This window comes from Acipenser ruthenus, chromosome 16 (assembly GCF_902713425.1).
Source record: "Acipenser ruthenus chromosome 16, fAciRut3.2 maternal haplotype, whole genome shotgun sequence".
NCBI lineage: Eukaryota > Metazoa > Chordata > Actinopteri > Acipenseriformes > Acipenseridae > Acipenser > Acipenser ruthenus.
In genome coordinates this window covers 1,592,828-1,606,043 of record NC_081204.1, presented here as the reverse complement: position 1 = coordinate 1,606,043, position 13,216 = coordinate 1,592,828, and the positions used below count along the sequence as shown (strand labels likewise).

General features: G+C 43.7%; 1 protein-coding gene across 5 annotated transcripts in view; it reads right to left on the bottom strand.

Annotated features, from left to right (window-relative positions):
- The window catches only part of LOC117412268 (semaphorin-3B), a 39,529-nt gene that overhangs the window by 7,220 nt on the left and 19,093 nt on the right, over positions 1–13,216 (bottom strand). For all 5 annotated transcript variants that reach the window (XM_058988318.1, XM_034903858.2, XM_058988321.1 and 2 more), the window contains exons 3-11: positions 12,514–12,671; positions 10,619–10,681; positions 3,472–3,591; positions 3,253–3,346; positions 2,486–2,605; positions 1,948–2,090; positions 1,156–1,270; positions 630–699; positions 271–415 (exon numbers count right to left, since the gene is read on the bottom strand). In XM_058988318.1, coding sequence (XP_058844301.1) covers positions 271–415; positions 630–699; positions 1,156–1,270; positions 1,948–2,090; positions 2,486–2,605; positions 3,253–3,346; positions 3,472–3,591; positions 10,619–10,681; positions 12,514–12,671 — 1,028 coding nt within the window. The remainder of the gene's footprint in view (positions 1–270; positions 416–629; positions 700–1,155; positions 1,271–1,947; positions 2,091–2,485; positions 2,606–3,252; positions 3,347–3,471; positions 3,592–10,618; positions 10,682–12,513; positions 12,672–13,216) is intronic.

Sequence of the window (13,216 nt, the reverse complement as noted above, 5' to 3'; positions counted from 1 at the left end):
AACAAAAGTAAAATTTTATACAATAGTATCGTAAAAAAAATAATAAACCCTGGTACCCAATCAAATGGCATATTAAAGAAAGGAGAGAAACACTCTTCTGTACTGTGGAATTTCAGATGACATTTGATGCCATGATAACACGGTCATTTATGAACAAAATACGAGTTTGGTCATGTTTGCCACCGAATACATTTCAAGCAGTGTTTGTTTGAATATTTGTCCCAGTGCTAAAAAATAAACCCCACAATGTGTCTCAGCTTGGGTACCCACCATGCCGGGACGAGGGTAGGGCACCTTGCCCTGGAAGGGCACCCACTGGTAGTTGGGCCCCTCCTTGTGTGCGAAGGGCCCCAGGAAAGCCCTGCGGATGTCGTTCATTGTGTAGATACAGACGGCCGAGCCCTTGAACACGCTGCTGTAAGAGGGGGTGACACAGAGAAGCGTCAGCACAAGCAACTCTCTCATTAAAAAGATTAGCATGGTACATTTCCGCAGTCATTTTGCAGTGTACAGTATGCTTCTACTCTGATTTTAACAGGCGCTCTGGTAGTTTGTCATGTTTTTTTTTTTTTAACCTTGCTCTGGGATCAGTAAGGGAGGAAGGATTTCACACAGAGGGGCGCACTGACCTGGAAGTAGAGAAGATGGTGTAGACCAGCGGGTTCTTCCTGTCTCTGGTCTGCAGCAGGAATACGTCCCCTGGAGAGGGTGAGAGGTCAAGAGGTCAGGCAATTACAAGACTAGTAAAAGAAAACTATGCTGCTTCCTTTAGAGGATTTGTTTAATTAATTATTTATAGTATTACATAAGAGGAGTTGTACAGATACTGGTACGGGATGTTGTTGTATTTGATGTATAAAATATGAAACAGGAATATGACAGGTAAAGTAATTCCTTACAAACAAAAAGTCCCAAAACAGAACCAATTTTAGTAGAGAGAAATATCTATGAAGCATATTTTGAAAGCATTAAATTAACCCTTATTTTCCAAAAGTTGTGCGTTAACATTACAAGATAAGACAAACAAACAAACAAACAAACTGGAGAGTGTGCAAGAAACCCTGAATTCTAACTAGCGAAGGAGCAGAGTCAACGTGTCATCACAAAGATGCAGCAGTATCTCTCTGTGTTGAAATGAAGGAGCGGCTGTCTTACTGAGCTCATCGAAGTACGTGTCGCTGCCATCACTGCCTGGGACCGAGCAGATGAGCCGAGTCTTCAGGAAACTAGTCCACTTGTTGACCAGACTGCGCTGCCCACCCACATCGTTCTGAGACAAGGGCAGGAAACAGCACATCAATATCCAAACGTTCCAAGTCATTATGACTAGAGCTGCACACATTGCATTGCAGAGGGACATCATAGACATACATTGCATTGCAGAGGAACATCATAGACATACATTGCATTGCAGAGGAACATCCTAGACTTGCATTGCATTGCAGAGGAACATCATAGCCATACATTGCATTGCAGAGGAACATCATAGACATACATTGCATTGCAGAGGAACATCCTAGACTTGCATTGCATTGCAGAGGAACATCATAGCCATACATTGCATTGCAGAGGAACATCATAGACACACATTGCATTGCAGAGGAACATCATAGCCATACATTGCATTGCAGAGGAACATCATAGCCATACATTGCATTGCAGAGGAACATCATAGCCATACATTGCATTGCAGAGGAACATCATAGCCATACATTGCATTGCAGAGGAACATCATAGCCATACATTGCATTGCAGAGGAACATCATAGCCATACATTGCATTGCAGCGGAACAGCAGACATACATTGCATTGCAGAGGAACAGCATATACATTTCAACAAAGTACTGTTGATAAACCCCCTGTGATTAGGAAACATTCAATTGCACTCAAACATTCAACTCTACTGCACATCAACAAGCTGATGCTGCAATGCGATTGGCTGCTCACCCTGCACAGCTGTCCAATCCGGGAGTAGGTTGATTTGCCCAGGCCCTGCCCCTCGACTGCCGTCTCACGGAAGAAGAAGAAAATCTTATCATCGTCGGGGTTCTCGCTCTCCGGGACCCAGAACGCGCTGTTAAACTTCGGCTCTGCGGCAAACAAACCAAACCAAATAAGAACGTCAAGACAGCTTTCCAATGAGTGCTTTGTCACAAGCTAAATGAATTCTATAAAACTGCTACTTCTACCAATGCATTCACATTATAACGAGAACTGGGCCATTCTGTGCCTTCAACACCACTGCTATTAATAAAGATCTGCATCAATTAACCAGGCATGTGACCAAGCAAAGATTCACAGTGCAAAAGGGGAGTGATTGAATTACGATTGAAGAGTCTGAAAAGTTGTAAAGGTTATTCTGGTATTACTAGATTACTTCACTACTACGAGTACAATCGAACTCATCACTCACAAACTATATAAGATTGTGTTCATGCGTCATTGCTCTTTCAGAGTTTTATTGGGGGGAGTGGGGGGGGCTCACCGTTGAGCCAGCGGGAGTCGTGCTGCTCTGTGCGGATGGAGTTTCGCTGTCCCAGACTCCGGAAGATGGTGAAATCCCGTCCCATCAGATCAGTGGCCACTCCGGAGTACAGTTCATCCCCTGCAGACAAGCGAGAAGCAAGGAAACAGAGTTAAAGGAACAAACTGAACATACAGCTCTGGTATTGGTAACACCTGCCTAGACCCTGCGCAGTGCCCATTCTGTTCACTAGAGGGAGCTCACATGATGCTCTCTCTCTCTCACAGTGACACCAGTTGGGAGCAGCAGATACTTTCCTATATCCTGTATCTCATCCATTTTCATTGCCCATTCTCATCCTACTTGACCCTGCTGAAGAACCTGACCCCCCTCCACCCAGCAATCTGAGGGAGGCTCCCCTTGCAGCTTCTCAATAGCAAGTGGTTTAAAAGTTCAACTGGTTAGGAGCTGTACTGAAAAGCACAAGTCACAGCTCATTCATCTAGCTCTGTAGCACTTATTGGATGCGCGCCCTTGAGTCTGTATCTTTTTTCCTTCTAAGCCAGGCAAATTTCCTTCCACCAGATGAAAAGCATGCATCTCTTTTTCAAGCCTTCAGAACAATCTGAAATGACATGCTCACATGGTCTAGCAGCAATCAGGCCCTATCATCTGAAGCACAGCTAGCTGGATCCAGCAGTTTGTCAATAGCGTTGCATTGGATTAAAGCTGCGGCTGGCACTGCTTTACTGGTGTGTGTGTATATACTGTACGGTCCTTATACTGACCAATGAGCACTGAGGCAGCCTGGTGTTTGGGATCGTAGGGACTCTTCCCCTTGCCGTCCTCTACCTTGTTGGGATCAATCCGAAACACTCTGTCCTGCACAGGGGACAGAAGGACGTGAATGTCAATGCCGGAGCAAAAAGGCACATACAAGGGGTAGAAAGTGGACATCAATGCTGCCTTAGCACAAGGAACAATGAGTGTTAGGTGTCCAAGCGTACCTCCATCTTCTGTCCCACCTCCACGAAGGCACAGGTGGGGTGGAAAGCCCCTGTCCCGCAGGCGTACAGGTGCGTCCGATTGTAGTGGTGCAGGACTTTGACATAATTCACACAGTCTGTCTGCAATGCACAAGAGAAGCAAACTGTAATGCCCAAGCATGTTTGTATAGAGAAAATATATTGTATATAGAATGTAATGTAGGTAGCTCTCCGATACAAGCTTTTCTTTGTCTTACTGGCCGTTCTGTGTGGTTGAAAATCAGCTTTTATCTGACAGCACCCAATACTATATATATATATATAATAGGTGGGATCAAACCGTCACTAGTGGACCTTTGAACCATGGTCCTATAACATTTATGGAGGAACATCCAATGTCTACAAGCAGTCCTCTGCACACCTGAAGAGAGATCATTCAGGAAAACCACCTCACGAGGGTGACTCAGGACCCCCGCTACCCAAATAGCTTTCACTTTCCACGACAGCCAGACAGACAGGGAAGCCAGGGGAGCAGACGGTCTGTAATTACGCTGTCAGATCCAGTCTACGAGACCCCCCCCTCAAGGGGTGAGAGGCTGCAGGGAGCCAGGAGTTCTACTGAATCTAATACCACCCCCCCCCCCCCCGACATCTTTTCCTACTCTCCGGGGTGTAATTATCCCAGAATCAGTGATATCACCCTTCTCTCTGCATTAGGACCAGCTCATTTGTTACACTGTATGGAATTACCTGGGACACCAGCTCACATCTGTCTGATGTGGCTAGGGTTTAATACAAAAGGCATTGGAGAAGGGAGGATTCAGAGGGTTATTTTTATACCTACGTGTGTGTGTATGTGTGTGTCTGTGTGTGTGTGTGTCTGTGTGTGCGTGTGTAAGGGGGAGTGTTAAGTTTATTTGTTCATTCATTGATTGGGGGAACTTTGGGTTCACCAGGAAAATCTACACTGTTAATGTTACAGATTTCTCTAGGAATCAGCACTGAGTGCTAGCCCTGCATCAGGGCAAGTTTTTAAAGTGTTTTAATTGTTTAAAATGAGATCTAGTTTCCTTTCTATTGTTAATTTGGACTCTTTTGCTAATCTAACCCATTCGAGATTGGATCTTGTCCAGATTAGTGATTTGTTCGGAGTACTGATCATAATCTATACCATTCTAAAAAATGCCTGGCCTAGTCTTTAGTGTGCATGGTCTAGTCTTTACTTTCATATTTTTAGACTTATATTTAATCAAAAAACAGTAAATAAAACAATTTCAATAAAACACAGATTCATACTGTTTATTCGCCAATTATGGTATTGGGGATTGGTTTCAACGCTGCCATTAGCATGCATTTCATTATGGTACCAGGCTTCAGATTGCAAATCATTTCAGACTATCAGAGCCTACTGTATATAATATGTTTGCTTTGTTTATACATCAGCAATCTATTCTTTTGTCCAGTCTGCGGGCCAACTTTCTCAGTACTGAAATGCTAACCATTTGATTTTCCATTCGGAAAGAAAAAAAGGTTGCAGCAGATTTAAAAAAAAAACATTAGCTTCAGGCAAATATTGTTATGGCATTTTAATTTAGAACATTTAATTCCCTAATGTCAAACTGGAACATCGGAACACGCTCTGGCAGCGTTCTGAATAGCAGCATGACAAAAAGCATATGTGGAATATTCTGGGATAATATTCAGAGGACAAGAAGAATGTGCAGTCATGTAAACAATGCAGCATTTCATAATTCAGAATTCTCAGATATACGTCAGTGAAGTCCGGCAGACTGTGCTTTGAATATGATTGAAAAGACATACAGTTCCTGCTGCCACGCTGAACCCCCTATTCCAAATACATTTTCCCAAACTGCAGTATCCTGCACAGCGCTTGCAGGTGTTTATAACCCCAGTGATTGGACAGTACATGAAGGAGGGGAGCTAGAGAGAGCGTCTTTAACTAGACCACAGGGGCTACAAGGTTAATCCTGCTGTGTACTTAAGGTGTGTCGATTTTACTGATGCTTTCCAGGGAGATTTACACTAATATGGAAATGTTCTCACAGACTGTCAAGCCTTAGAAAGCTGGGGTAAAACCGTTCCAAGATCAGAGAGTCACGACACCGGATTTGAAGACAGCTTAAAAGCTTTTAATGTAACACTAAACGGTGCTCAGATGAAAGCATTCACATTTGTTTTGAGTGTTGAGTTAAAAGCCACCTAACATTGACTCCCCTCTCCTCTCGGCGCATGATTGACCAGAGGGGGGTTTCCCCTGCAGTCTCACAGGCATGTTCCTGCTCGTTTCTATTGGATTCTTCCATCGTCAAGGACCTTCGCACCCAAGTTCACTGTGCCTAGGTTTACACACTACACTTCTTGTAAATTGATTGCACCTGTCAAAACCCAGCCTGGGGCCACACACAGGATACAGTAGAGGCACATGAAACAGTTCTTTGTAAAGCTTTACTGTGGTACACCACGGTAACAGATCTTTAATTACACAGTGGAGATCAGATGAATAAAAAGGCTATTACAATACAAAAGAACAAGAAAAGGTTCTGTGCACCTAAATCATCAAGAGAATAGAAGATGCAAACAGGGACTGCACACAGACGGAGAGTGGAATACTGGGAAGCTAATGTTTTGAACACTTTTTTAAAAAAGCCTTCAAGGTGTGGCGAGCGTGTCCCATCAGTGGTGACTTGGGTCAGGGTGTGGTGTGCGTCATTGATCTAAAAACAGCACCACACTGATGATACAATAAGAGCAGCATGGCTTTACTCCAATGAAACGCGGCCCCACTCCTAGATTACAGCACTGTGGGGTTTCAGGACATGCTTGTTAAGTCTCTATAAACATGGGAGTGTCTGCTGTTTAAACAGGGGCTCCGGTTTACAGTCCCAAGCTGCAACACAACCTACCGAATGACCTTTTAAAGGCCAGAGGTTCCCCTCCCTGCTGTACAAACACACAGCACAGTAACTAAGGGTGGTGAGAGGATCCTGGGAGGGATTGGAGAAGGAGCGCTTCGTTCTTTAACATGATCTCCTTCAGGGGGCTGGCACCTGCTGTGATGGCTAGGACATGGGGTACGTTAGCCCGCAGCCAGGACCCCCTTGTAAACGAGATGTACATCTCAAGGGTTTATATCCTGGTTAAATAAATCAATACAACTGACATTTGAGACTTCTGTAGATTCCAGGCAAGGTTTGACTCGACAACCGGAGGTAACAGGGCAGTGTGTTTTGATCGCTTGTCAAGATACAGTACAAGTGAAGATACTTTTTTGGCTGTCTAAACACTGACATAGACTGATTTGAGGGGACAAATAAACAAGGCAATGACTTCCGGAACAATGAATAATAATAAGTACATTCAAATGTAATTTTGTATGAATTAACACATTATTTCCCATTGACTTCATATGGAACATGCAGTAAGTTTCTAGTCACGACACTTGCTCGTATTACACCCCCTGAATCAAGAGTAATTGTGAACAGGCTGAACTGTTTCCTAAAGGGAGCCTGTTGGCCATGAGGTCTGGTTCTTACAAGCATTATAAACTGGCACCAGCTCTCCTCTGCATTAACCACAAGGGCCTGTTTCAAGAAGGGAAAGGGGCAACTTGAGACTTTCTTTCAATAGGTTCATTGTTTCTCTGCCCTAACCCAACCGCCTGCTCCTGTACAGGGCTGGGGATCAAGCTGAGAAGCCTGGGCCTCACTGCTTATGTCGACCTGAGGCCTGGCAGTAAATCTCAGGTGAGAAGCAAGACAGTTGCGGGCAATTCATTGTGTTTATAAACCACACCTGGAAGGAAGTGATCCGGGCCCACGCTGCTGGAATGGTTTTGTAATATATCGTCACCTATACATTTTAGGTGTCGGTTCAGTGCGGGTGCCAGTCCTGACATTGCAACTGCGTTTGGAGGCTGCCAAACCAAACTTACTCACCGCAACAAGGTGCACGAGTGGTGAGCAAGAGAACAAGCAAACATTTTGTTATGAATCCACAAGTATGTCCTTAAGCAAGCTATGCCTTTCCAGTTGTTTACATTCATTATTTAAAAAAAAAAAAAAAAAAAAAAGTGCAAGAGTTTCATGTACTGTGCAAGTGCAGCTGAAAGCTTCCTTCTACGCCTTGGCATTTGATTCAGTTCCGCCTCTGTTCCACACTCTGTGTGCTCTGGCTGAAACTTTGTTTTTCATTTTGATGCACTGCGGAGTTACATTTCATTTAATTCTTCCACTAGGCTTAATGTGCGTCCGGCCTAATGCCAATGCAAATATAATATAATTAATGATCCTCTATGGCCACATGTTACTAGTATTTGTTACAGCATGTGTATTTTAAACAAAGAACAAGTTTGCAAGCACAAGAAAAAAGATACAGTAAGTTGATAAAGTTTCTCCTTGTCCAGCAGATAGATTCAACTCCAGCAAAACATACATGCACACACACACACACACACACACAGAGACACACACACAGAGACACACACACGCACGCACACACACAAACACACAGACACAAGCCATGAAGATTCTTACACTATCTGGGGGAGATAAATGATTTTAAACAGCCAGGGTCATTTATCATCCACTGTAAGGGTGGTCTATCACTCGCTCCCTCCCTCTGTTTGTCCCTCACTGTCTGTCTGTCCATCCGTTCAGAGCAGTAATCTGTTGCACCCTTGGCAAACCCTGTTAACCTTTGACATGCGATCGGTTTGTTTATCCTGCAGTCCAGGGGAAACCCAAGAACACTAAATATTATGGGTTATCAAACACCTAGCTTAGGGACAAACAGAGCACTCTCACGGTCACTCAGCCATTGAAATGCAGGGCTGTTCGTAAGTTTCAGACACATTTATTCATGAACCTGGTTGGCTTATGTAATATGTACATTATAAGTGTATTGATTGGATTCCAGAAGACTAATTCTGGAGATATGACCGTGGCTAAGATGATTTAAGTGAGTCACTGCTGACAGTGCTTCCCAGTATTATGAAGTCTTTGGTACTGTATTTTGATTTGCAGAAGGACATTACACATACGGAACATATGGAAGGATGAGTCACAATGTAATTAGATATTAATATTTAACCTCATTGGATTTCATTGAATTCATATGCTAATTTTAAAAGCATTTACAACAAGCCACAACCACGCTCCCCCCTCATTACAATTACTAGAACAAATAAATATTCATTTGATTTGGAAGCTGCTGGTGGCTGGACAGACTAGGAACAACACTTCTTTTAGAAGTATCCATTCCTTCTTTTAGTTTATATACAGGTACATATTTCTACAGGATGCAAACTCCACTGAGACATGAAGCCTCTCTTAGGTGGGGATTACTGGGTTACTAAAAAAAAACAAAAAAACAATCCTCTTCTGTTAAATACAGTACACAGGATTTTAAAACAGTCGCCAGCATCGCTGCCGATAGACAAGTACGATAACAGAGGCATTTATACAGGGCCGCCTGGGTTCAAAGTCCATGTGACAGCAATCGTAGAACCCTGTTTTTATTGGTATGCTGTAAGGAATGCCTTTAGATTGCACTTGTGAAATCTGACATTCCCCGAGATTCGGCTGAAGAAATCTGAGCTCTGTTTACAAAAGAAAGGGAAATTCTCCTCAGGGGTCTCCACAGGTGCAAAAGTAGAGGCTTATTCTTCCACGAATAAAGACACATTTAACATGATATAAATAGCAGATAACGGCTCCTCCTTTCTTGATCCAAACTGTTATTCCTTACAGAAAAGGTCAAGGGTTTATAGGGTTTATAGAGTTTTTCCTACAAGTGACGTCCAAAAATGAAATATTTACTATGGAGGCTGTTTCAGCTTTAATGGAGCTACAGTACCACATGAAGATATAAAGCTCTCTATTGCCACATAGATATTAAATCCAATTTAGGCCCACTTTTAACCTCCTCTAACCCCCCTCGACGGGACAGGACAGAATCCGAAATCTCAGTGTATCACACAGCACTGCCTGTTGCACTAACCAACATACTGAAGACTTACGACATTATAGAGCTCCCATTAAAACACGAGCAATATCGCACAGGTGGGTCTATGTACAGTAGGATTCGATACACGTGGCAATAGACACGTTCATTTCTTCAAATCTACGCCATGGTAGTTCCAGAAGGTATTTCATTTTGTGCTGTCACTTGTAGGCAGAATTCCCATCACATAGACCCATCAAGCACAGCACATCTGGAGCTGGTGTCGTTCTTGTCTAATTTATATCACTTATGGGGCTGGTGCACCCCTTAGCCCCATGCCTTAGAATTTAGTGCAGAGTGGTTGACAGCCTGAAAAACATGAGTAACCCTCTGCAGTGGATTCTGTATTTCACATGCATTAATCAACTGCTCCTTGCATTGTGGAAGACAGCTGGTGTATTGGGATCTTCCATATATATGAGATGGTTCTACATATATATTTAATATACAGTACGTAGCATATATTCATACAAGCATTATGTACATATCTTAATATGCGAGTCATGTAAAAGAGCCCATTTTTGTATGAATAACTTATGCAGAATATCTGGCATAGTGGTATATGCATTTTACATATACTCTAGCAAACAAGATAGATGGGCCTACATTTCCCCCTGTAAACTAATCGCAGGCAAATTGCCCCCTCCTCAGTAAATGTATTACATGAGCAACTTGCCCACAGAAAACTGGACCCATTGTTATTCCACATGAATTTCTAAAGTGATGTGTATTTTAACATGATAGTAGATCTCATGTGGACTGCTAAAATTGAACTGCTCATATTAAAAGCAGAATGACTATAAATAACAATTGAACGATGCCACTATAAGTGAGTTTTAACCCTTTGCTGCACTTCATACATAAATTGAACACCTTTTTTTTTGCATCACAACACACACAGTGGGAGTTCACCACAACAGAGCACAGAGAAATAACAGTGACCGAGTTCCACACAGCAGCATGCTCGAGCCATGTGACAAAGCAATGACCGTCCACATGACCTGGGCTGTGCTGTTCCAGGTGTCGGCTGCCCTCTGAGGACAGAGCACCTAAAACCTGCTTTTGCGAGACGACGGCGATAACTGGAATTTTTAAATGCGGTTATGCAGTGATAGCCTCGTGTTCTTGCTCAGAAAGGGGTACTTACGTTGATGTCTTTGCCTGCCCAGTTGCATTCCTCCCTCCAGTCCACGGGCGCTGGCCAGTAAATCTGAAAAGAGGCAGATGAGAGGTCAGAGGTCAAGCTGGAAGGGCACACACATACACAGACACACACACACACACACACACACACACAGAGGTATGCTGAGGTCGCGCCCTTTTGTTTAAGAAATTAGTGCCTAGGGTCCGAGGGCTCTGTTCAAACAAGCAGCCTCCTCATCGGGGGGGTAGTCTTTCATTAAACAAGAAGCCTGGGCAGAAGGGGCAACGGAAGGGATCTGAGAGGATGTCGAGGGAAGTGGCTAATTACTTTAACACTCTGACACACTGGTCACATCAGCGCAGCAGCTACAATGCATATCATACATGCTGGCTGGGAAATGGAGATCTTGGACCTCCCCACTGGAAAAAGGACTGATCCCTTGGGACCAATATTTTTAAAAGCTCCCATGCTGTACCTGAAACAGCAGCTCATCACACAATGCAGCTCTGCCCATAACATGCTTCCATGCAAGGCTGTTGCAGAACAACAGTGCAGCTGGTTTACTAAGCTTAGGCTTTAGAGCAAAGTAGAAAGAAAATAAAGGCGGTTCATATGACAAACAAGTAACAAACCACTCATGAGCACATGTGAGTATATTATCATTTTTCCTTATACATTGTGTTGCAATGCACAGGAATTATAATGGCATTTTTCAAACATTTCTGTAGCTTTAAAACCAAAACAAATATGTATTTGAATTTTTTTATGATCTGATTTTAAAATGAGCTCTTGTCTATGACGGATTAACTTGCATATTGCTTATGATTTACAAAAGCCTGGTCAAGGGAGTTGTCAGACGGACTGTGTTTCCAGCAGATCATTCATTAAGCCCTCTGCATGGCATTCTGTTGTTCCTCACTGTGAATCAGACGAGGTCTGGGCAGCACAGTGTTTCATTTAGAGGACACTGCGAGAGGAATGCACTTCCCACTGCTCCTGAACAGAACGCCGGCTCTGGGAATGCTGACACTGCCACCCGCAAGGTCTGTAAACAGCTTCCTTAAGAAAACAGTACAGAAAGTTGAAGCGGCTCAGATAAGGGGCAAAAACATGACTGCCTGTCTGTGGCTGCTCAGCGATGGTGCACTGATGCGAGAGGTGCTATACCTGTAAATGGAGCAGAAGATCATTTGGTTCTCTCTTTTTTCTGGTCTCTTTTAAGCTAAAAACTACCGTCCGATTTTACTTTGAACTGTCATACACACACTGCTGTATTTATTTCTGAAAGTAGAAAAACACTCAACTGAAGTTATAACTCAGAATTGAAATTGAATTAAATTGCTCTTACAGGTGATATTCTTAAGTTGTTTATTTCTAGTTTTTTTTTTTTTTTTTTTTTACTTACTGATGACAAAACAGTGCAAGATTGTCCGCACCAAAAAGGCAGATACACACATTCACGCTGTAAACCTGCTGGGGAATGGCCTGTTCTGTGTGAAGGTCCAGGCTTAAGCAGCGTTTGCTGGGCTCTGCGGCTTGTTAATCAGAGCCTGTGGTTGAGGGAGGAGACTGTGAACCGTGCAGAGAGATAGAGGCTATTTAAGTCAATCAAATGCGTTTTGGATTTACTGTAACCAGGAGACATACAGTAATAGACTGGTTAAGAGCACACATTAACTGCTCAGGTACTGGAGAATGAAACTTCATAGCTGCCGTGCATTGCTGCGACTCTGGGAATCAGCCATAACTGGGAACTGGAACATGCATTTACTGTTCTGATTGGATTCTCTGCGGGATTTGCAGGTCATGTTCATGTTCCTAAACCAGTATAACCAGTATAGTCTGAAAAGCAATAGCGATTGAAAGAGTGTGGCGATGTAGTGAGTCTCTCTCCTCACCATGTGCTGCTGCTTGCTGATGTTGTCCAGGCTCAGAGACAGCAGGTAGTTCTTGGCCCCTACGAAGAGCCTCCCTCTCTCCTCATCCAGCAGCATGGTGTCAAAGCAGCAGGACCGGTCCATTTCGTAGCGCTTCACCCCCTGGAACGCCAGCAGCTCTGAAACAACACGTTTTAAAGATTTGATTCCCCCTGCAGGTTAGGAGCTTGTAATGCCAGATTGGCAGCACTGCAGACTGAAGTCCTCTCCATTTCTCCACACTGCAGGGACAGGAAAGGCAATGGCGATGTCAGATTCCCGTCCCCCCTGGTGGTTTGGGGAATGCTCTCCACGAAGGGCTAAATGGGTTAATTTGCTAGATTAGAAAAACAAACACCCAATGGTTAGTGCAGGAAATGAGGGGACTCAGACTTGGTAATGCAAAGCCTGTTACAGTGCAGTGCATGGCACCAGATTCAGCCAACGTGCTTGCACAACAGACACTTGTGGCAGCAGTTAAAATCAGTCACATATTCAGGTCGATATTCCAACACATACTTGATCGTTGGACACTTTCCTGTTTTTTGCATGAGCAGTCTCACAGGGGGGACAGGCTCAGCTCACATCCTTCCTGAGTCTGCAGAACTGTTTGTCTAGTTATCAGTTTCCAGGGCTGAATCTGCAGGACACTCCCCGGCTCGCAGGGCTCACAATGCAGGCTCTG